This window comes from Salvia hispanica, chromosome 3 (genome assembly GCF_023119035.1).
Source record: "Salvia hispanica cultivar TCC Black 2014 chromosome 3, UniMelb_Shisp_WGS_1.0, whole genome shotgun sequence".
In the NCBI taxonomy this organism is placed as follows: domain Eukaryota; kingdom Viridiplantae; phylum Streptophyta; class Magnoliopsida; order Lamiales; family Lamiaceae; genus Salvia; species Salvia hispanica.
Window position 1 is genome coordinate 49,436,939 of NC_062967.1, and position 23,228 is coordinate 49,460,166.

At 35.3% G+C, this 23,228-nt stretch overlaps 4 protein-coding genes across 4 annotated transcripts in view; all 4 read left to right on the top strand.

Moving 5' to 3' along the window:
• LOC125210401 (COP1-interactive protein 1-like) overlaps positions 1-7,868 on the top strand; it is a 13,001-nt gene extending 5,133 nt beyond the window's left edge. Inside the window, exons 4-8 of the mRNA XM_048109960.1 lie at positions 3,543-3,692; positions 4,104-6,405; positions 6,852-6,912; positions 7,042-7,265; positions 7,518-7,868. Coding sequence (XP_047965917.1) covers positions 3,543-3,692; positions 4,104-6,405; positions 6,852-6,912; positions 7,042-7,265; positions 7,518-7,584 — 2,804 coding nt within the window. The 3' untranslated portion in view covers positions 7,585-7,868. The remainder of the gene's footprint in view (positions 1-3,542; positions 3,693-4,103; positions 6,406-6,851; positions 6,913-7,041; positions 7,266-7,517) is intronic.
• Positions 7,869-8,858: 990 nt separating this feature from the next.
• Positions 8,859-11,516, top strand: LOC125217074 (protein trichome birefringence-like 23). Its single transcript, XM_048118898.1, has 3 exons — positions 8,859-9,166; positions 9,435-9,721; positions 10,534-11,516. Exons 1-3 carry the CDS (start codon positions 8,935-8,937, stop codon positions 11,305-11,307), a joined length of 1,293 nt encoding a protein of 430 aa, XP_047974855.1. The 5' UTR covers positions 8,859-8,934; the 3' UTR covers positions 11,308-11,516.
• Positions 11,517-13,257: 1,741 nt separating this feature from the next.
• Positions 13,258-16,759, top strand: LOC125211080 (probable GABA transporter 2). Its single transcript, XM_048110766.1, has 6 exons — positions 13,258-13,457; positions 13,537-13,767; positions 14,989-15,086; positions 15,274-15,591; positions 15,654-15,890; positions 16,191-16,759. The coding sequence occupies exons 1-6, from the start codon at positions 13,370-13,372 to the stop codon at positions 16,578-16,580; spliced, it is 1,362 nt and encodes a 453-aa protein (XP_047966723.1). The 5' UTR covers positions 13,258-13,369; the 3' UTR covers positions 16,581-16,759.
• Positions 16,760-19,459: 2,700 nt separating this feature from the next.
• Positions 19,460-20,298, top strand: LOC125215664. The gene has a single exon (XM_048117153.1). It carries the CDS (start codon positions 19,649-19,651, stop codon positions 20,108-20,110), a length of 462 nt encoding a protein of 153 aa, XP_047973110.1. The 5' UTR covers positions 19,460-19,648; the 3' UTR covers positions 20,111-20,298.
• The last annotated feature ends 2,930 nt before the right edge of the window (positions 20,299-23,228 follow it).

Sequence of the window (23,228 nt, forward strand, 5' to 3'; positions counted from 1 at the left end):
GACGTGGCTTTTGGGCCTAAAGTGGAACTGAAAAAGTAAAAGTGAGAAAAAAACAAATGCATTAAAATTTGTGGATGTGTAGTGCTAATCTTTTGACTTTTGTAAATTTACATTCTGAGCTTCTTTCACAATAATTTTAAAATTTCGCTGGGAAGCTATTAGACTATGCCTAAATTAATGAATATCTACACCTTATAGAATAAAGAAACGTAGCAAATTCATAAGACGCATATTTTTGTGAAATATAATACACATAATTTGTTTTAAAATAAGCTGTGTGTTGGATAATTGAAGTTATAATACATCGGTAACAATGTTTTGATTAAGTAGAATTATGAGTTTTCAAATATAGGAGTAATATTTTTCTAAAAAACTACTACTATTAGTGTTCAATTCAAAACGAAAGAATTTTATAAGCTTCTAAGACTATATTTTAAGAGAGTTTTAGTTAATTAGACAATTAATGCTCCCCGACCTGTCTGGTTAGGATAATATTAGTTTTAAGAATGCAATATTTTTCCTCCTTTGATTAAGACATTCATAAATTTCATTATAAAAGAAAATATGTCCTTCTCTATCATGATATCAGTTTAATCTATTCAAATATTATTTTCAACAACTTCATTATATTTTTAAGATTCATTTTATTTGTGAACTGGTATTGATTTTCCAAGATTTGACACTGGGAAACTTTGGCTCGTATTCTTTTAAGATGCCTCGTGATAGGTCAAAATCCAAGTCTCTTCACTTTATTCAACTAATATACAAGTAAGTCATGAAATTTCTTCGTCCATTATAAATAGCCTGGGTAATGGATATTATGTGTTTTAATACTCCTCCCTTTACATGTTAAATGTCACTCTCATATTTCACTAGTGTGAATTTAAAAAATTTATTTGATTTATAAAAAATTGAAATAAAATATTCTTTAAGGATTAGATGAAAACAGAAAATATGAGACATTTAATGAAGACCAGATGAGATACAAAATTGATAAAAAAAAATGAGAAAGATGAAAATAAAATGATTGAAATATTATTATTATTAAAAATGGAATCCAACTCATTAGATAGGGAATTTGGCAGATGACTAAATTTTGAAGATAAGCTAAAATGGAAAATTGAATGTAGATAGAGAGAATATTATTTAACACTATTAAATTTTCACTCTATATTTATTGCACACGCATTCATTAAATCAAGCCACTATTTTCATGGTTAGCATATATTTTTTGAAACAATCCAAAGATTGAAGCAAAAGAATAATGACCCCAAAATATATGTAAGTGAGTGAAATGCATAATGACAAATCTCATCCAACAACTTAATCAGAATTATGCATGTTTCATGGAAATAGCTATATTCTCTGTCTTACATTCATATATAGCCTATTAAGTAGCTAGTAGTACTTTATAGTTTTTCAATTATTGAACATTTTATTAGATACTCAACTACCTAGTCCCCCATATCGTTCGTTAATCAATCTCTTTTTATAAGTTGAAAATCTAACTCGTATGTTTTAGTTTATTGTACTATAAAAGAATTTTTTTAAGAAATACACAAAATTTAATATATTGATTTGAAACGTAGCGTTGAATAAGTCTTTATAAGGTTCAATACTTCAATTGAGGTCGTTGAATTTCGTATGCTCAACACGGCCCACCCGATTCCGACATTAGATAATGCTATGTGGAAAATGATTAATTAAGGAATCAACTTAATGGGCGATTTGAATGTATTAATTTGAATTTGAATCAAAACAAATAATTTTAGTAGTGTACGACATGAATGAATTTGAATACTCTTTTAGTCTATTAAGAATAGTCTCATCAGTAGAGTACACACGTTTTAATTGTACTAAATTGATCAACTATGAAAAATAATGAAATAAATTGGGTAAATTATCTGAGAAAAAAAAGTTGTTAAATAATTGAAAGTAACTTTCTGTCTAATTTTGGTGGATGGAGAAAAATGAAAACATAAGACTATTTTTTTTGTAAGAAGTAAAGAAAATGTTGAAATATTATTAGTATGAAATGATTTCTACATAAAAATTTATCATAAATAGACAGAGACTAATATTTTAATAGATGAAACTAAAATGAAAAAAACATAGGAGTATAATTAATATTCTATGTGTACAATGAAGATGATACTACTCCATTTGTTTATTGTACATATCCTTCATAATCATTATGATTCCTAATTATTGAATGTGTGTGAAACGAAATAAAGATTATTGCAATGCAAGGAAAAACATGTGATTTTTGACACTCCTCGTACACGAGGTAAACGACAACTCATAACCTACCTAATATTCTTTTTTTTTCAGATGTAATGACACGTCGGAAATTCCTTCATATCTAAAAATAAACATACACTAAAAATGTCATAATATAACAAAAGTGTTATTTTATTCATCCATAAAAATGTGTTAATACATAATTGATTAAATATGAAGAGAAAAAAAGAGAAAATTAGTTGAATTAGCATTAATTGAAAGTGAAACTATCACCATTAATCTGACGGTAATAAATGATGAGCCACATAAATATAAAGTACAGATAAGTAGATGTTTGAATGTACTAGTAATAAATTGTGATTAATTTTTTGTGAGATTAATTTTGATGAACAAATAAAAATATAAAATATGCGAATAAAAGGTAAAGCACAAAAATTTGACGAAAAGGGAAAGTAAGCAGAATTGGTAAACTCGCAAAACAACGCAACAGTACTTTCGCGAAGAAAGCGTGAAAAGTTAAAACGCAGTCGTTTCATACCACTTTGAAATAGGCGTTTGGTTCCATTATACAGCTTGCATTTGCCTTTTCCTTTTTCCTTTTGCTTTTGCCAATGCAGCTTTCTACAGAGCTCACAGCAAACGGCGCCGTTCCATTGTCTACACACCCCACACTACGTCGTTTTGCCTCCCTTCACAAATTACTGCACTCTCAAAAAACAAAGCGGAAAATATTGGGAGGCGAGCCGTTATGATATTCACTCTTTCCCTCCAAATCCAAGCATTCCCTTTTATAGGCAAACCCAAATCTTCAGCCTTCTTTTTCTTTTTCTTCTTCAATTTAATGTTTTCCCTTTTCTTTTATTGCGATAAAGTTTCAGTCTTTGTAATAAATCTCAACTACAAACAGACTAGTTTTCAGTTGTTTTGCTTGTCCAATTGAACCTGTAGCTTTTCTGTTCCTCAAAACTCTCTACTTTTGAAGATAAACCTAAAAAAGCCAAGAAAATTATGTTGCTTGTGATTTTGAGTAAAATTGTAACACTACTGTTGTGTTTTTCAATTGCTACAGAAAAATGAAGAAAATTTTCTATTTGGTGCATTACTATCATTATTATTACTCCTTCTCTGGTTGGTTAATGGTTGGAGAAATTAATGATCTGATGTTGGGCTTTAGAGATCATCGAATTGACTTTTGATGTGACTAATTATCCAAGTTAACTACCCACGACTCATTCTTGTTCGAAGATTAAGCCACAGTATAAAATATTGTAGCTTTAATTATTTGGTGAAGTTTTGGAGCTGAAGCAAAAGGGGGAAATTAATAAGAAAGGAGAAAATGGCGGAGGGTTCAAAAGTACGGCTGGTTCGCTGCCCTAAGTGTGAGAATCTCCTCCCTGAGCTCCCTGATTTCTCTCTCTACAAGTGTGGAGGCTGTGGTGCGATTTTGAAAGGTACAATTTTTTAGTTGTTTGCATTTGTATATGTTTATTTATGTGGGTGTTTTGTGTGTATTTGTGTACTAGCTTCTAATTAGCAGTTGAGCTACTTGTTGAATTCTTAGTTGTTTGTGGGCTTCCATTCTGGGGAGTTTTGAGCTAAATTAGTGAGAATCTTGGTTCTTGTTAGTGTGAATATAGGTATAATTTGAGTGTTTGAATAAATAGTTATTTAATTAGTGTGTTTCTTATGCTGCAGCAGAGTATTATGTTAATTTGCTAATCATGTCTTTATGTGGTTGTTTTCTTTTGAATGAGTGCAGACTTTATCTGCAGAAATTAGATAATGATTGAGATGTTATGCTTGTAATGTTGTTTTTCTGATCAAAGTGGATTTGTTTTGCTGTTGTTGTTTTCATCTTACAGCTAAAAATAGGGGGATTGTGGAAGGTAGATCGTCAGAGGTATCCGAGGATTCTAAGGGTGGAGTGATTTCTGAGGAAAACAGCATAGATAACAGTATCAAGGTTGACATGGAGAGTGCTGATGCAATTGAAGACAGTGGTGTGGAGCGAATCCAGAAAGAAGGATTGGTTTCGAATGGTGCTTCCACGTTACCAGCTGAACATAAGGAGACGCCAGCTGATTCTGATACGAGTAGGAGAGGTAAAGAAAGGGTGAGAAATGTGGAGAGTTCTGATGATGAGTTCAGGCCATACTCACAAGGTCTGGTCCGTGATAGAAATCGGGGCAAAAGTTGTGATTTTAGAGTGGAAGGGTCAGAGTTTGTTGGTTTCCATGATGACAATGCTAAAGGCTTCACCCCGCTGGATTCTTCAAGGTCGAGGCAGTTTATGGACCAGTGGGGCGTGAACACTAAAGGTTCGGTGCACGGGCCAGCTAGGGGCGTTCCTGCTCAAGTGAGGTTTGATGATTTTGTTTATCATGATGAGGGGCAGTCGAGTTATGGCATGGGCTCTTATTATGAACAAGGTGAAAGGTCTCGATATCGAGGTCACAATCTTGATGGACATAACAGCATTGAGAGCTTAGAAAATGGCCGGGCAGAGCTCCTAAGGAAGCTTGATGAACTGAAGGATCGGATATCCCGGTCTTGTGATATGGCAGATAAACCCAAGGAAAATATTGGCATCGATGAGAGGATGGTTTCCTCCACTTCACCTGATACTTATGGTAGACATCATGCAGCTTATGCTCAAGAAGGATTAACTACTACATCACACGCTGCAAACAGGCAGCCAATGTATCCTGATAACATTGTACCTCCCTATTTCAGTCGTTCTGCTGGATTTGCTCCATACTTGGATAGGTATGGTTCGACAGTGATGGATTCGTATCCACAAAGGGGATATCCACACGAGTACATGCACTATGCTAATACCTATAAGCCAGAAGTTCTTCGGAGGCCGCCTCATCAGCTACAATCCCGATACATCCAACAGCCCAGTCACGAGCACTATCCGGGATACTATAGTGATGCCAATAATGAGCGGTTCATGTTGCACCGGCATGAAAACTTTTTTCATCAGCCGGCATGCTCTTGTGTGCACTGCTCTGATAATAATTGGCATATGCCTCCTAGGGTTGATCCCTTGGGTTTGCATAACCGAAGGTCTCAAAACGAACCTTCTAATCAGGCTTTTGATCATCTAACCCCTATTCTGCACCGGCAACAGGTTAATAGTTCTGGGAACGCGAATTTGTATCCACCACAATCTCGACAGTCTTTAACTGTGAATTCTTCCGACATAGATTCGGAGAATGATGGTTTCAATTACCATCATCCTAGAAAGTTGCTTGTAGGTCCTAGGGGTGGGCAGGTGAGTCATCCCGTCGGAGGTGGTGCTCCTTTTATAACATGCAGCAGTTGCTTTGAGTTATTGAGACTTCCAAGGAAACACATTTCAATGGATAAAAACAAACAAAAGTTGAAATGTGGTGCCTGTTCTTCCGTCATCTTGTTTGAACTCGGGAGTAAGGGGCTTGTTGCATCTGTTTCTACGCTCGTCGAGGAATTGCCAACAGAGATTGATGAAGTCTCTGGTGGAACGGTCGAGAACATGAGATACTGGAATGATGGTTCGAGTACTGCTAACATGAACACCTGCTCTAATGATTTTGATGACTTTGACCATAAGTTTTTGCCAGCGGACAAGAAGTTGAATTCTGGTATTCCTGAGAAGCAACTGAATAATCTTTCTTCAACTTCAAGTCCATCGGAGGACGAGCAGAGTCCAGGAAATAAATCATCTAGGCAACGTGATTCCCCGATTCCAGATTTGGCTGCGTCACCACAGGAATTACCCTGTCATTCTCCAGAAAATGTGATAGTCAGCCGCTTTGACAAATGGAACAAGAGTAATAGACCCGAGCAGGAGATGGTTTCTCTGGAAAGGACAACCTCTAAACAGAATCCGGCAAGAGATGGAGCTGTGGCAACTGAGACAGACGTGTCGTTAAATGCGTTTTCAAATAGCAATAGGTCTCAGGACTCCATTGACATAAGTAGAGAAGCTCCAAAGGCTAACAAAGGAGGAGAGTCTTTTCTTGCAGGTCTTATCAAAAAGAGCTTCAGAGACTTCAAAAAGTCCAACCAAGGTGGAGTTGTCGGCGGATCGCAAGTTTTTGTAAACGGGCATTTGATACCAGATCGCATAGTCAAGAAGGCTGAAAAACTAGCTGGTCCAATTCAACCAGGAGAATACTGGTGAGCACATCATATCTTGCATATTTACTATACCATGTGGCTAGTTCCATCAGTTTTTTGGTGCTTCAACATATCAAGGTTGCCTTGTCGTTGTTGTACATTCTGATAGGCTGTGAGAAACTGAGGAATTATAGTAGTATTAGATAAAGAAGACGGAAGCACTAGAAATGAAGAAATGTTAAAATTAAATCAGCTTACTAAAAGATGGTTATTATTATAGCTGGGAAGTTTTTAACTTGTTCGAATGCGTCAAACTTATATGAAGGCAATAGTGTCAATAGGTCATGCCAGTTTTGAATAGTCAAGCATCCGTGTGATGAAAACTTAAGTTTAGGTCCGAGTGTTTTTGGTTAATCCACTCAATTTCACATTTTCTTGCATTTTTTTCCCAATAGACATTAGCCTAAAAAGATAATTTAACTTTTGCGACTACTTTAATTAACCAGGTACGATAAACAAGCTGGATTTTGGGGCGTGATGGGCTATCCCTGCCTGGGTATCGTCATGGTGAGTTTTCTACACGAAAACATGAAATTATCTTCCTTGAGCAGTGTTTGTTATCTTTATGATCAATGATTCAGTGCCATACCAGAAATATAGATAAATTCCATTCACAATCTGATTAATATTCTGCAGCCAAATATTGAAGAATTTAACTATCCTATACCGAAGAACTGTGCTGCTGGAAATACAGGAGTTTTTGTTAATGGACGTGAACTCAACGAGAAAGATTTGGATTTGCTCTCGAGCCGTGGTCTGCCAATCACAGAAAACAGATCATATCTCATTGACATCACTGGAAAAGTGGTTGATGAGCAGACTAGGGAAGAACTAGATGGTCTGGGAAAACTTGCACCAACGTAAGTTTCCGACTTTAAGTGATTTCTATTCCAAACACCATTGTTGCATTTTTCTCTCTTTCCAAGAAAAACTTTACTAGCAGTTGCATCATTATAAATTATTACCACAGTAAATTAGTGGCTCTGGAGCAAGCTCTTCTTCCTATATTTTTCTATAGCTAGTGATTTCTAATTATTGTTTCCAACAGCAAATTCAAATTTTGTAAGCTATTAGCCATGTTGAAGTCCTAATGAGCAGTGATATCTGAGCAGGGTTGAAAGAGCCAAGCACGGATTTGGTATGAAAGTGCCGAAATTTATTGCTCAGTCGAGGAGTTAAAGAGATCGGGTTCTCCCCGCCTCCTCAAGGGGTTTAAGCGATGGATATGGTTGATCACTTGAAGTACATTGCAGTTGAGTTATGCTTGCCCATTCTTCTTTAGATATAGGGTAAGTTTGTTGTTGTTAATTTAGTGTATTTCATTATTTGTGTGTAGAACATCTCAGCCAGAAAGATGCTTGGCTGGTTTTACCAGAGTTTTGGTTTTGATCTTGGTTTGAAGTAGTTTGTAAAGAAAGCTTTGCCAATTTATAACTGGTTATTCATTTGTAGTTTGATGCTTCTATCTCTCTCTCTCTCTCTCTCTCTCTGTTAAGCAACTAGCAAGTTTTTTCTTTCAAAGATGTTAAATTTTCTTTTTTGAAGATAATATGCTCTTTTTCTATTATGATTGTAATAATGTTTGATTTTTCTTTTTTGAAGTAAAGTTCTATGCTTTGGACACACTCGAACCATTGTGTGTACTACTTTAATCATATGAGATCACACCATTATTTAGATATCTACAGTGGTAGCTATTTTTCTGACTGATAGCAGAAACTGTCACAAATTAGAAGTTAGCAATTTCAAAATAAATATTATTTGAAAAAAAATTAAATGTGTTCGGACAGTGGATTATAATACGTAGTACCTACTTGATTTATTGGCTACTGTGTTAATTCATTAAAATTCTTTGTAAGATTTGACCAATTCATAAGATAGCATGTATCTCGCGTATTGAAAAAGGAATTATTCAAGATGAATAAAATGTGGTTCGATCTTGAAATTCTAAGTTGAATTGAAACTAATAGTTAATTTTCGTAAGCAAAATAATTATGTTCAATTAAAGAAAAGCTAAATGCACAGATACTCTATCTCATTCATAAGATATCACCTATCTTTCAATTGGTACATAAAATTTAATTAAAAGCAAATTGAGCATAGCGTTCTAGTTTGGAAAGATCAATAATATCTTAAATAAATTAGAATATTCATTCTAACAAAAATAAAAAATCTATAATACTCGAATTGAAGCAAATTGATGATATGGTTTGGAAGGCTCATAACTTAATCATCTTCCATTTTGTCAAATGCGTAATCACGGCTTCCATTCTGCTGCTTTGTCGGTGCAAAAATTCATGGCGCCAACCAAATCAGAGCTTTAGAGTTGAAAAGCATCTTAAAATATCGAAATTATCCCTTCTAATTGTCTGTTTACAAGAAAAACAATGATTAAAAAATAGAGTGTGACGAATGTCTTTTAACTAACGCCAAAATAAATAATACTACTAATAAGAGAGAGAAGCAAATTATTGTTTCCAAAATCTGAGCTCAAGCACAGAGTGAGAGTGACGCTCAAAACCACAGAAAATGGAGAACAAAATACTCTACAATTGGAAATCATGGTGGAGGGCTTTCAACAATCACAATTTCTTCGCTATCAAATTGGGGGTTTCGATTCTTCTAGTGGCTCTTGCGTTTAGGATCCTCTTCAATCGATCCCTCGAATTATCTCCAGTTTCAGAAACCCCTTTTCTAGAATCAGTGGCCCCTTTGATTACCGTCTATTCTGAAACAAGGGCTGATCATATTTCTCCACAAGGTCAGATCTTTCCCTCATTTCCATTTAATTTTTTCCTTAAATGATGCTATATTTTAGTGGGCTCGGAGCTTATTTATTAATCAACATTCCATTCCAGTAGTGAATGACTTTTTAGCATTTATATCTGTGTATCTATTGTTGGATTTCAAGAAGACTTTTTTTTTATAAAACACTCGATTTAAAAAATGTGATGAGATTTGTGTGCATAATACATACTATTTCAGGATTTGTGTTTCACTCAATTTTGCTATGTGGTGAAGATTTGCAGATAATGGAGCAAAATGTGATCTTTTTGATGGGGATTGGATTCCTGACAAAACTGAGCCATTTTACACAAACAGCACTTGTGAGTTTATTGAGCAACACCAGAATTGTATGAAGAATGGGAGGCCAGATAGAGACTATCTCTACTGGAGGTGGAAGCCCCGCGGTTGCGATTTACCCCGTCTAGATCCATGGAAGTTCCTTGACTTGATGAGGAACAAAAGCTGGGCTTTGATAGGCGATTCTATCTCGAGGAACCACGTGCAGTCGCTGCTGTGTATGCTCTCAGTGGTAAAATTTCGATTTAAGTTGGTTCTACATTTATGTTCATTGACTTATATAGTACTATCACTTTTGTGTTCCATGCTTTTTTGCTTTGTGGTTGGAGAATTTAAAATATGACTCAACAGCACATGTTGATTAATGGATTAATTGTATTTTAATGAAATGAAGGTTTTATTCTGATGCATGCAATCAATGTGGGTAGAATGTTTCCATATCAGGCATCTCTTTGATGTTGTATGGGCTCTACCGATAGTTTTTTATCCGTGTTCTACGCAACCTTAGGACTATCTTCACCATCTGGTTGACTATGATCCATATTTTTTGTTTTCTTAAATAATTAATTTCTTGATTTTGGTTCTGGACTCTGGATATAAATTTTTTATTGCTTAGTTAACCTTGTTAAGCGGAACATTATGGTATGGTTTTAGGATGTCTTCTCATAATTCTGCTGATAACGAAGAGAGAAGTTAAGAATTTATGAACGAAGATTCTTACGTTATGTTGCAACTGTTTTTGATTGATCGTGAAGAGTGTCTAGGGATGATCTCATTTCCAATTTACCTAATGTAGCTTGGTGTAAATTTTCGTCCTTACTTTAGAGGTATAATCTCATACTATAACGATCGAGTAAATCTGTCGTGTTAATGAGATGCACATTAGTAGATGTAGGTTTTGGTTTGGGCTTCTGATTTCATGTTTGTTTCACATTGATGTTCTTGAGCATGATTGACTCAGGCTCGTCACTCGTGTGAACATGTTAGACCCGAGGTCAAGAATGTTTCTGATAACTACTAAAACTAGGCTATTTTTCATTTCAGGTTGAAAAACCAGACCACGTTTATCACGACGAGGGTTACAAAAACCGCAGATGGGTCTTCCCCTCGTATAATTTTTCCCTCGCAGTTCTCTGGTCGCCCTTCCTTGCTCAAGCTGCCATTTTCGAAGACATAAATGGCGTTGCCTCTTCCGAAATAGAACTCCATCTAGACAAACTCGACAAGAATTGGACTCGGCAATACAACGATTTAGATTACATGATACTCTCAAGTGGAAAATGGTTCGTCAAAGGATCCATCTACTACGAAAACGACCAGATACTAGGCTGCCACTTCTGCCCAAAGAGGAACATAACCGAGGTCGAGATCAAATTCGCATACCGCAAAGTCATCAGGAACGTGTTTAGCTTTATCATTGCATCGAAACACAAGGGGATTATATTCTATCGGACCTCCACGCCCGACCACTTTGAGAACGGGGAGTGGTTTAGTGGCGGAATTTGTGAGAGAAAACTACCTGCAAGACATGGCGAGTTTGAGCTCAAGGAGCTGAACAGGATCCTCCGAGATGTGGAGCTTGAGGAGTTTGAGAAAGTGTCGCCTAAAGCAGCTGAAAACGGGGTGAACCTTAAACTCTTAGACGTCAACCCTCTTTCATTGCTACGGCCAGATGCACACCCGGGCCCCTATCGGTTTTTCCAACCATTTGCCAAAGACAAGAATGCAAAGGTGATCAGCGACTGCCTCCATTGGTGCCTTCCCGGCCCGATTGATACTTGGAATGATCTCCTGATGGAGATGCTCGTTGGTGGTTGAGAAACGAGCATATTTTCTGGTTTGTGCGCGTCTTAGGGTTCGTGCAGCGTGCGCAAACACCATTTCATTGAGTTTTTCATGCTCTTTGTGGTCAGTAGAATAATTATATGTATTTATACGGTATTGATTGTTTTACTGTACCTAAAATGTGTTGAGATTTGTTTCTGAATGTAAATTAGCAGTTGAGAAATTAAGTGTTGTTTTAAGTACTCCTACTATGTTAGCAATTGTTTTATTTAAACTTAAGCTGCAGTGAATAACATTTATTTGATAAAGGATTTTGTGTGAGAAAAATGGTGCATGATATTACAGGAAAGGATTTTGTGTGAGAAATGTTTTTTGTTCTAGTTCCTGCAGCAATGTCAAACAGACAAACAGTTGAACATTAATACCACTACATATTCATCGATTTCCAACATAATTCTTGAAAAAAATGTTAACAAGACGAGTAATATTTTTAAATTATTTTTTCTTTATCTTATATTTGAATATATTTAATTTTTATTTTTCAAATACTAATATGTCTATATTGTTATTTTCCCAAAAGGAAAAACAAATAGAAAACATAATACTATGAATTTAGTGATTAAACAATATATGAATATTTGTATAAGTTAACTATACTTATTTAAATTATAAATGTATTTTTTCTAAATAATATCAAACCCCACGAGTTTTATTGTCTAGATCCATCTTTAGTAAAAAAAACAGCCATGATGACAATCATAATAACTTACATTAATAACATTCTTCCTTATTTATTTAAGCATGAAAGTACCCAATAAATTATGGAGTTCTATAATCTATTTTACTATTTACCTATTAATATTGAATTTTTTAAATATTTAAATAATTTTCTGGTTGTTAGTCTCGGTACTCTATTATAAAATTTATATAAATGATGAAGAAATGAACTCCTAAGCTATTTTTCTAGATGTTTTATACTAGTACTATGGGAGTATAATGATTCTCATTCTCAACCTAATTTCAAAAATGTTTGACTCAATTAGAAAGTTTGACATTTTTGTTTGTAATGGCGGCCGGGCAACTAAAATTGACCAGATTCCGACAACCTCATAACTTCACTTTGTAGTGGCGCCCAGCCAACATGCTCCTTAGTCCTTACCATTATACCAACCTTTTGTTGAGGGATTATTATTATTATTATTATTATTATTATTATTATTATTATTATTATTATTATTATTGATGTTGTTGATTATTATAGATTAAAAATTCAGGCGTTCTAATTTTATTGTACATCTTAAATTTAGAGTCTACTGTACGGTGAGAATATAGACTAAGAAATTATAAAATTAGGAGTAATATATGGTTTATCTGAAATGTATTCGGATTGGAAACATCAAGTAATTATTCAGATTCCAGATTGATATCTTACTTTCTACTTAATAAATACAGAACAAGTTGACGAGAATGATTCACCACAAAATAAAGAAACGAATTAGGAATACCGATAATACCTAACACAAACCAAGAACAACATGTCAACTAGTACTACAAATAGCCCATACATATATAATTTCTATATCAAGTAAAAAATAAATCCAAACCGTTTCTATAGAATGTGTACTCTCCATCAATTTTAATGCTAACACGTAATAACAAAATTGCTACACCCAAAGAGAATGTAAAATAATTTTAAGGAAAGTATTCATAAAATTATAAATGTCTTGAGTATTAACTCACTATTTATGTTTAATCGCTAGAAATATCCAAGATTATTTACAGAATGGAATTGCTTCTACCATCCTTTTCTATTTTCGATTGTACACAAAATTGATTGCTAATTTATTAATATAGTGATATAGATAAGCTTTTCTTTTGTTACAAATAATATTTTAGCTTTTTTTTATTTATATCATAATTTATTAATTTTACATTAAAAACAAAAAAAATTGGATCTTTTCTAATAGAAACGAGTTTAATACTAGCTCCAAATTCCAATCTTCTGTGCGGTGCAGCTTTCTCTCTCATCCCAATTCCAAGCTACTATATTATATAGTCTTTTGTTGAGAGAGAGAGAATTCAAAATTAGAAATCCATGGATGAAGCAGCTGCAAATTATGGCCCCTTCGAAGAAATCAACCGGGAAGAAGACGCCGGCGCATCCTTCGTTTTACAGTCAAAAGGTGATTATATTTTCTGCTTTAAAAAAAATTAATTTTGCAATGAATAAAAAATAGTAAAAGCAATACTACTATTGGATAGGGAAGTGGTGGCACGCCGGATTTCATCTGACGACGGCGATCGTGGGGCCCACCCTACTGACGCTTCCGTACGCTTTCAGGGGGCTGGGGTGGGCGGCGGGGTTCGTATGCCTGACGGCGATGGGGGCTGTCACCTTCTACTCCTATTACCTCATGTCGCTGGTGCTCGACCACTGCGAGAAGGCCGGCCGCCGCCACATCCGATTCCGGGAACTCGCCGCCGATGTTTTCGGTAACTCTTTTTCTTCTTCTTTACAATCAATGAATATCATAATGCTGCCACGTCATCACCCCACGCCTCGAGGTCGTCCCTTTTGCATCACAGCATTGAATGAATTTGTTTGACTTTTTGCCAATTTATTGTGGAAATGTTGGTGTAGCCATATTTTTGTTTTCGAATTAAAATTTACATTTTTGTTGGAGTAATACACAATCTATGCAATGACCCCAACCACCCAAAAAATGGCAAATGCTATCGAATAAGCCCCCTCCAACCGGATTTTTTTATTTTTCTCGAATTGTCAATTTATTAGAGTATTTTGAATTATTTGTCACATTATCAAAGGATTGGTATAGTATATTTATATGATTGATAGAACTTTCACCCAACGACCCTCGATTTAATGCACCAAGAATTTTCTCGAGTATTCAATTCAAGTAATACAATAGTACTCCCTTCGTCCCATAAAATTTGTCCCAATTTAATCCGATGCTGGTTTTAAGAAATTGTTTGACTTTGTTTTAAATAGAGATATATAGTGGAATAAGGATCCCACGTTGAGGAGATTGAGGATTGTATTTAATGTCTATTTTGGGAAAGATTCCAATGAGACAACCTTTGTGAGACGGATGAAGTATCAATTATGATGTATTTAACTAGCATTGCCCGTAGGGGCAGCTCAGTAAGCAACGGAGGAACAGATCTTGTTGCAATAAATAAAACTAGTACTGAATTTTGTCTATGTCACAAGTAGGAAGTTTGTATTTTTTTTTTGTTGAAGATGAAAACTAGATCGGACATAGGCATAATCGATGCTGAATATCATGACAAATATATTTGAGAATTGTGATGTGAATCTTTCGCTTTTGGCTTAGTGTGAAATTAGGATGCCTAACTTGGGACATTTTTTTATAGTAATAATGTTCTAAAAACAGCATCATGTTAAAAAGGAGTTAGCACATCAAGTTCCTTTTCCAAAAGGCAATGTTTCTCTCAAAAGTTTTATTCTAAGCAAATCAATTAGCTAGTGTGTCTCATTGAACTAGTCAGTAGCTTTGTTCCTTAATTAAGAATTGGTCTTTATTGTAGCTGAAGCTTTTCTCATGCTACTACTCATGAAACCATGAGTTCTGTTTCATTCCATGATGAGATTAGTTGGCAAAAATCACCAACTTTTGATCAACCGAATATCGATATTCAGACAGATTTTGCTCGTCTTTTTGTTTCAAACAGGATCGGGATGGATGTTCTACTTCGTGATATTGATTCAGACAGCTATCAACACCGGCATCAGCATAGGCGCCATACTGCTCGCAGGGGAGTGCCTCAAGGTATACCGATGTAGGTATCTAGTCGTTTTTTAGCCGACAAGACGACATTAACTCGTTGCTAACAAACGAGTACATATGCTAAAATTTTATGAAAACAGGAAATAGAGTTGTTGGAAGCACTGCATTACATTCCTCAATTTTGTTGTCTAATTTGTTCTGACTTAGTTTCGTCGTGTTGGAGTTATAGATAATGTATTCGGAACTCGCTCCCGATGGGTCACTGAAACTGTATCACTTCATAGCAATGGTCACAGTAGTCATGATCCTCCTGTCTCAGTTTCCAACCTTCCATTCCCTGAGGCATATTAACCTTGGCTCCCTATTCTTGAGCTTCGGCTACACTTTCCTCGTTGTGGGCGCTTGCATATACGCAGGCACTTCAAAAAACGCGCCTCCAAGGGACTACTCGTTGGAGTCATCAGACTCGTCTAAGCTATTCAGCGCTTTCACCTCCATATCGATCATAGCTGCCATATTTGGCAACGGCATACTACCCGAAATCCAGGTAACCCTAATGGCCCCTTACGATTTCTACGATATGGACTATCTCACGATGCGTTTTTGCAGGCGACGCTGGCGCCCCCGGCCACTGGGAAGATGGTGAAAGGCCTCATCATGTGCTACACTGTAATATTTTTCACCTTCTACTCTGCTGCAGTTTCTGGATATTGGGTGTTTGGGAATAAGTCTAATTCCAACATTCTCAAAAGCTTGATGCCAGATGAGGGACCCGCGTTGGCTCCTGTTTGGGTTCTAGGGCTCGCGATCGTCTTCGTCCTGCTTCAGCTCTTCGCCATCGGCTTGGTAAAGATCATGCTTTGTTCGATATCTACCTCCATCCCTTAAAAATAGAAACTGTTTCCATTTTGGGCCGTCTATAGAAACTTTTTATTTTAGGATGTGGACCCCACAATTCACTAATACTACTTCCACTATTTTTCTTTTCATATCTCTTAGTACTTTATATATTTTTTCTTTTCCTCTATCTTACTGTACCAATTATGCATTAAAATCTGTGTCATTTCAAAAGTTTCTATTTTTCAAGGACGGACGTAGTATTCGTTATTTCATTCCTTTTTCTGATTTGGTCTTGCCATCATTTAGGTTTACTCTCAAGTAGCCTACGAGATGATGGAGGCGAAATCGGCTGACGTGAGGCAGGGGATCTTCTCGAGGAGGAACTTGATCCCGAGGATAATTCTGCGGTCGTTGTACGTGATCGTGTGCGGATTCTTTGCAGCTATGCTACCGTTCTTCGGTGACATCAGCGCGGTGGTGGGGGCCATCGGGTTCATCCCTCTCGACTTTGTGCTGCCGATGCTGCTCTACAACATGACGCACAAGCCCACCAAGGCATCCCCGGCGTTTTGGATCAACAACGGCATCATCGTGGTGTTCACGGGAGTCGGACTCCTCGGCGCCTTCTCCTCCGTGAGGAAGCTGGTTCTTGATGCCAAAGAGTTCAAGATTTTCAGCGATGATGTGGTTGATTGAAATTTTTTCTTTGGTAATTATCTGGGTATCCATTGGCGAGCCCAATAACTATTTCTAGCGCTAATTTATAAGCACCTAGCGCGGGAAATAGTCATCGGCCAGCCGGTGGATACCTTTTGATTGATTGAATTTGAGTAGATGTAACACCAAGTTTATATAAATTCCTGATTTTGTATGAAGTCAAAAACTTGTGTACATTCATTCAAATGTGAAGCGAATCCTTCCTAACTAAATTTAATTGGAACTTTTTAAATTCTTAATTAAGATTTAGAAGAAGGAATGGGCGGTATATTCGAATAGTCTGCCTCATCCGAATATTTTCTTATGTTAATTTTGGCGGGAGAGGCTGGGTTTAAGTGAGTTTAGTTTTGTTTTAATTAATTACTAATATATTAACAATATTTAATTAGGTAGAAAATAAGTATAATTGTTTAATCAAGTAATTATCGATGGATTAAACGATGTACGGTGCATTAATGTAGTCATAACAATAAAGTTGGGCCCGCAGGGGCGTAGCGCAGTTGGTAACGGAGGAGCAGATCTTTACTACAATGAGTATGAACTCAAATCCCACTGCTGTTTGTAGTTGCTTTCATCTCTTAGGCACAAATGTGAAACTTTGGGAGATAGACTTCTGGCCCCAGTGGATTAAGGCCTTCCCTTTAATTGGCTACTGCGTATCCTGATTTAATCTCCTCACATGATGTCGGGCCGGAGTGTGGGGCCGCCAAGGCGACGGAATCGCTTTTTTTTTTTTTTTTCCTGCAATAACAATAAAGTTGGAATTAATCTTTTCTTTAACCATTGTTTGGGACTTTGGCCTTTGGGGATCGTGGATCAGGACGAACCTATAATATTGATGGCCAATAAATTAAATTCGGATGCGTCACCCAAATGAGATTTCGATTTATGTTTTGACACTTATTTTACAATTTGTTAATTAAAAATCGACTATTCCATATATAATCTATATAGTGGAGTAATTCTTTAACACTTCAAAATTTGGATGGAATCTAGTGTTCCACTTTTATTTTTAATGGCCATCATATCCCATTATTAAATAGTAGTACTAATATTTACTATGATTTAATTTTTATTCGAAGAGTACGAATTATGGAGTACTTAACTTATTTCAAAACAAAATTAGAGTATAGAATAGTACGAAGTTGAAGAATAAAATATGGAAAAAATTGACACAGTGGGATAAGAAGCAAGTATGGTGCACTCAACCTCACACGTATTAAAATCTTAGCAATAAATCGTGGCTTTGAATCATAACAATTTACATTGAAATTAAAACAAAATTAAGCTCCTTAATTTTGTATCCTATTAAGGTTCAGAAAAGTTGTTGTTTTCATGGGTACGAAAAAGAATTAATACTAGTACTAACTATAAAAGGTGGGCCTTTAATGGGCCCGGGCCCGGGCTGGTCCTGGCTTCAGGCCGGGGCTAGGCTTGGGCCAGGCCTGGGTTTACAAAATGGTGTAATTAGAGCCCATATCAACTGATGAGCCCAGCCCAGCCCAGACCCGCTTTGTTTCACTGGTGGACCGGCCTGGGCCAGCCCATACAATTGACAACTCTACCCGTACGCCTCTAATAAATTAATTTTGTTACTTAATGAGGAATTGAGGTTTATGTCATTATTGATTAATTAAGTCGTTCCAGATATAATTAAACTGCAGTTTTCTAAAATAAATCTTTCTTGATTTACTTGAAATTGAATAATTACACTGCAGTTTTCTGAAATAAAAATATCACTTTCATAAATTGTGATAAAGTATAATTTTTAAAGTTTGAATTTGATTTGTCCTTAATAGTATACATTTTCTTGTTAAGTGCTTCAGAATTAGATGGAGGTAGTATTTTCTAGTTGTAATATTCAATTAATGAATTCGTTGACTAGTAGATTAGACTTGAAAGTTGAGTAAATAGATTTCTTTCACACCAAACTAACTATTTTTAATTTTTTTACAATTGTCAATCGACTCTGGCGTACTCTCCAATTCTATGTTTTTGAAAGATTCTCCCCTAATAAACTGGTTATTATAATTTTAAAATTTCTTTGCAATTACTCGTTTAAGAAAGTAACAAGAATTTTGAAAAACATATGAACTTTTCAAGATTCTTATCCTTAACTTTATTTTAAAATATTTATTTCCTCTAGCTCTATGTATACGATAGGGGTCTATGAAAGAAACTACTAGTAACATTTAATTGTGGATAATTACCTATTCAGATAGCATGTTACTTAATTTTCCCTCGACCATCTCTTTGACCATTCATAATTTCCTTAATCGATTGATTTCATTATTCCAACGTTTTATTTTAATTTTTGTGTCATTTACGTGTAAAATCGGCCAAAGTCCCAAAAATTTGTAATACATTTTCAATGTAACAGAGTGGATTTTATAATCAGAAACTTCCAAACGTACGCGACCGTAATCATTAAAAGAGACTAAAATAATGTAACGATCTCAAATCATATTAAGACTGGTCATATTGCATATGGCCCCCCACCATTCACATCATTAACAACGATCGATGTTGAACAAACTAGCAAATCACAATATAAATTGTGTCCATATCAATTATCATACCTTCCTGTCACACTTTGTGACCTCCTTACAAATTTTGGCGTTGAAACATTGAGCCACATAGCCGAATTTGTAAGTTTATTAACAGTCCAAGTCAAAACGTAAATTGGGGAGTTTTTTTTTTTTATTTTTTAAATACTACTAGTAAAAATTAAGTAATGTACTAGTCCATAAACTGTGATTAATTAACCCTTGGAGAAATAGATGCATAACCAGAATAGAGCCAGCTATGCAATGAATATTAAATAGAGAGACATGAAACTACCAAGAACATGAACACACATATATATCCATCCCCATCTCATTTAATGCAAAGTTTTTCCCCCTAAATCAAAATTAATGTCACCATGTCTTCACCACCACCTTCACCTTCATCTCAACCTTGTGGTCTACATTAACAAAACGTGAAATTTCACCCACCTCTCCAAACCTACTAAAAAAAAACCAATCCACAAAAAACCTCAAATAAATATGGAGTCAAAAAAACCCCTCAATTTGCATAATCCAATCCCTAATCCAAACCATGTCGCACTGTGGGATTGCGGCAGCTCTCTCTACGACTCGTTCGAGCTGAAGGCTTTCGAGAGGCAGCTCGGCTCCGCCATCAATTCTAGAAGCATGTCCATGCCGCACTTGTCCGATAGCCGCTCTCAGCCGCCGCCGCCGCCGCCGGCGAAGAAATCGGCGTCGAAGATTATTTCTAGGTCGCTGCAGAGGCTGATCCGGTCGGTTTTCGGAATTAGGAGCAATAGTAGTAGTAAGGCGGGCTCGGGAGAGGGTTTTTTCGTCGTTTATGATAAGTCGGCTGCGCTATCGACGATCCCGGAGGCGCCGGAGTTTGATGGGGTGTCGCCGGAAATTAGGTCGCTGGTGAGGAGGACGGCGTCGGACAGGTTTAGTGCTGCCACGTCGGTTGGTATTTCTTGTGCTTGAATAATTAATTAGTTAATTAGGTACATGATTAATTATCATGATTTGTATATTATTTTCTTTGTGCCTCAATAAATATACTCTAGCATAGTTTTACATGTATGACTGGATCTTTAATTTGTGTGTTGTTATAGGATTTTGTTTTATAAAGATAACTATTGTGTGTTGATGTAGGAATTTACAGATGTTAAGATATGTGTCGGTCTAATTAAATAAAAATTGGTTTTATTGTTAATTAATTTGAAGAAGCTTTGGTGTTTGATTTTGATCAATAGTTACTTTGACTTCGGACATTTAATTAAGTGTTTTATTTCTTGGAATCCATACACTATTAAAACTTCTAGTTGAAATATGCTTTTCAATTATCCATCTCGTCTTATTAGATATCGCCTATTTAGAGTATGTATCGACAAACTAAACAGAAAATTAAATATTGTGTCCTACCATATCAACTATTGATTTTATTATTTTATTGCAAAAACAAAAGATATGAGTATGTTATAATTCTAAATAATATCCCCTCCATTCGCAAATAGGAGTCTCGTTTTTTTATTTTTGTCCGTTTGCGAATATAAGTCACCTTTTATTTTTACTATAAATGGTAATAGAGTCTCACATTCAAGTAACTTATTCCACTCACATCATTTAAAACTTATAATATGTACAAGTGGATATTCCGGTAACTTTTTTCCACTTACTTTTTTTAATATTTTTAAAATCTGTACCGCTAAAAAATAAGACTTCTATGGCGGACGAAGGGAGTAGGGGTGGGTCGATACGATATATCGTATCGAAAATTACGATATATCGAAAATTCGATAATTTTTCGATATATTTCAATACGATACGAGCGATATATCATTTTTTCGATATTTTTCCCCAGCCCTAGAAGGGAGTACTACCTTATCACTAAAGTTTGAAAAAAAATGCAAACACAAAATTATAAACCGTAATCTAATAAAATTGAAGAAAAATATCTTAAATTAAAAAAAAATCGAAAATGGGACAAAGGATTGCATATATATATATATATGTGGAGTATGATGTTTCTAATGAATTCGACATTGCTCTAAAACAATTTACGTACGTCCCCACTGATATTTTCCTATCATGAATCCTGATCAGGAATCATGCAAAGGTTATTTACGACAAACACATCTGCCAATTTTTATTTGGTCTCGTTTTAAAATATTTGAATTTCTTAACTTTCATATTTGTCTACACCGATAATTGATAATATATCTATCATGGTTCACAAATCACAATTTTTGATAATATATCTATCATCATCCATCGTTTATGTTCACTATATATGAACTATTTAATGTCAACGTTATATGAGACTATGAGAGTTAAAATATACATCTAAAACGACGCATAATGAAAAATTGGCAGGAGTTATCGTTGGAGGTGTGATAAAACAAAGGGTTGGATCTCCTGCTGTGCAATCAACCACAACAGAAGATGTTGTTACAAACACACCATTATTATACTTATAAAATATTAAATTTTTATATAAAATTAGGTATTGTGAGTAACAGCATCCCCTGCTATGGTTTATTGTACAGCAAGGGATCCAAATCCTAAAACAAATGGATTCGTGTCTCTTACTCCGTCACATCCTTATAGGTAACTATTGCAAAATTCAAAATGCTAGAAATAAGTTTATTTTTTTTAATTGATCATAGTTATGTTTTTTTCATTATACGTAATTACTTTATCTTGATGTGCGTCGTTTTTAATATTTCCTTTCTATGATTGGTCGTGGTCTCCATCTCACTAATACCATAATCAGCAGTGTACAGTGTACACTGTTGACAAATAGAATGGACTGCAGGTGGACCCCGTCGCTAGACTAGGCGAAACTGCATTGGTCGGCGCTTACCAATTTTGGCATCTTACGAAATCATCAATCTACCAATCTCCTGAGATATGATTTGTATCCATACATTATAAATCAAATCATATCATATCATATCTGAGAATTCCTGAGACAACCGTACAAGTAGAAGAATATGCTTTCATAATTTCTTCGTGCAACATATTTTCCGACATATTTTTCGAGATTTCTCCTACGCTAGTAGCTAATATATTGGAAGGTTTTGTTTGTGAATCAAAAAAGGAATGGATAGATGCATCATCACCTGAATATGCTTCATCACTAAAATTTCATCATCTAATTTGTAACATATTATTCTCTCACTTAATGAAGAACTAGAGCAACCGTCACGCTCATGTTTCACACACTTTGAAATCTCATGCAAAATAAGAATCTCCATACAAGAAGAAAACCTCTCACTCTTTTTCTCCAAATCATTTTCTTCAAATGTAGTCTTGACTGAACGCATGTTTTCAGTGGAAGAGTTGAGTTTAAAAAAGCATATTTTTTGGTTGGAGAGTAGATTCCAACGATTTGAGGTAGAAAAGATCAAGGTCGGGATCTAAGATTACCATTTTCATTGAGCTCGGGAGATGGCGACGCAAGGGGCGTAGGGAATCATCAACATGAGGCGGGGTAGCAAATTAGATATGGTCGTATGATCACTATGTTTATCTTTGAAGGGTAAATGAAAATTTTACTTTCTTCCTTTATGTTATTTTTTTTTAGATGCTTTTAAGTATGAAAATTTATGGTGTACTTCAAATAATATAGATCTCAGTTACTTTAGCAAATTCGATGCTAATTTTCGGGCAAGAGAACAAAAGTAATACTCCTCCTATCTATACAAACTAATTTTGACATCGTGCGATGCATGACGTAAATTTTTTTTCTTTGTACTAATTAACTTTACATTGACATTTAACTAATTAAGAAACAATACGTAATACTATAAGGAAATGTATATTATATAATAAGGATTTAGAGAACGAAAATAATCGTTCACCAATATTCCCACAATAGATATACAATACAGTTTCTAAACTAATGTTCAAAACAATTAGACAGGTTTGAATATATCTAGACTGCTAGACTCAATTCTCAAGGGTAAGTCCAATTTTCTTGAATTTAGATATTAATATATGTACTTCTCTTGATTAAAGGTCAGTCCGATTTTCTATATTATACAATGGTAAAATATTGTCGTCGATATCTTGTACAGTACTATGATTCCAAATATTC

Bases quoted from the DNA above. Each gene is read 5' to 3' on its own strand.
- LOC125217074 (XM_048118898.1), top strand. From the start codon at position 8,935: ATGGAGAACAAAATACTCTACAATTGGAAATCATGGTGGAGGGCTTTC. The intron at 9,167-9,434 runs GTCAGATCTTTC...GAAGATTTGCAG, and splicing joins TGATCATATTTCTCCACAAG to ATAATGGAGCAAAATGTGAT. The intron at 9,722-10,533 runs GTAAAATTTCGA...TTTTCATTTCAG, and splicing joins TGCTGTGTATGCTCTCAGTG to GTTGAAAAACCAGACCACGT.
- LOC125215664 (XM_048117153.1), top strand. From the start codon at position 19,649: ATGGAGTCAAAAAAACCCCTCAATTTGCATAATCCAATCCCTAATCCA.
- LOC125211080 (XM_048110766.1), top strand. From the start codon at position 13,370: ATGGATGAAGCAGCTGCAAATTATGGCCCCTTCGAAGAAATCAACCGG. The intron at 13,458-13,536 runs GTGATTATATTT...ACTATTGGATAG, and splicing joins CTTCGTTTTACAGTCAAAAG to GGAAGTGGTGGCACGCCGGA. The intron at 15,592-15,653 runs GTAACCCTAATG...GCGTTTTTGCAG, and splicing joins GCATACTACCCGAAATCCAG to GCGACGCTGGCGCCCCCGGC.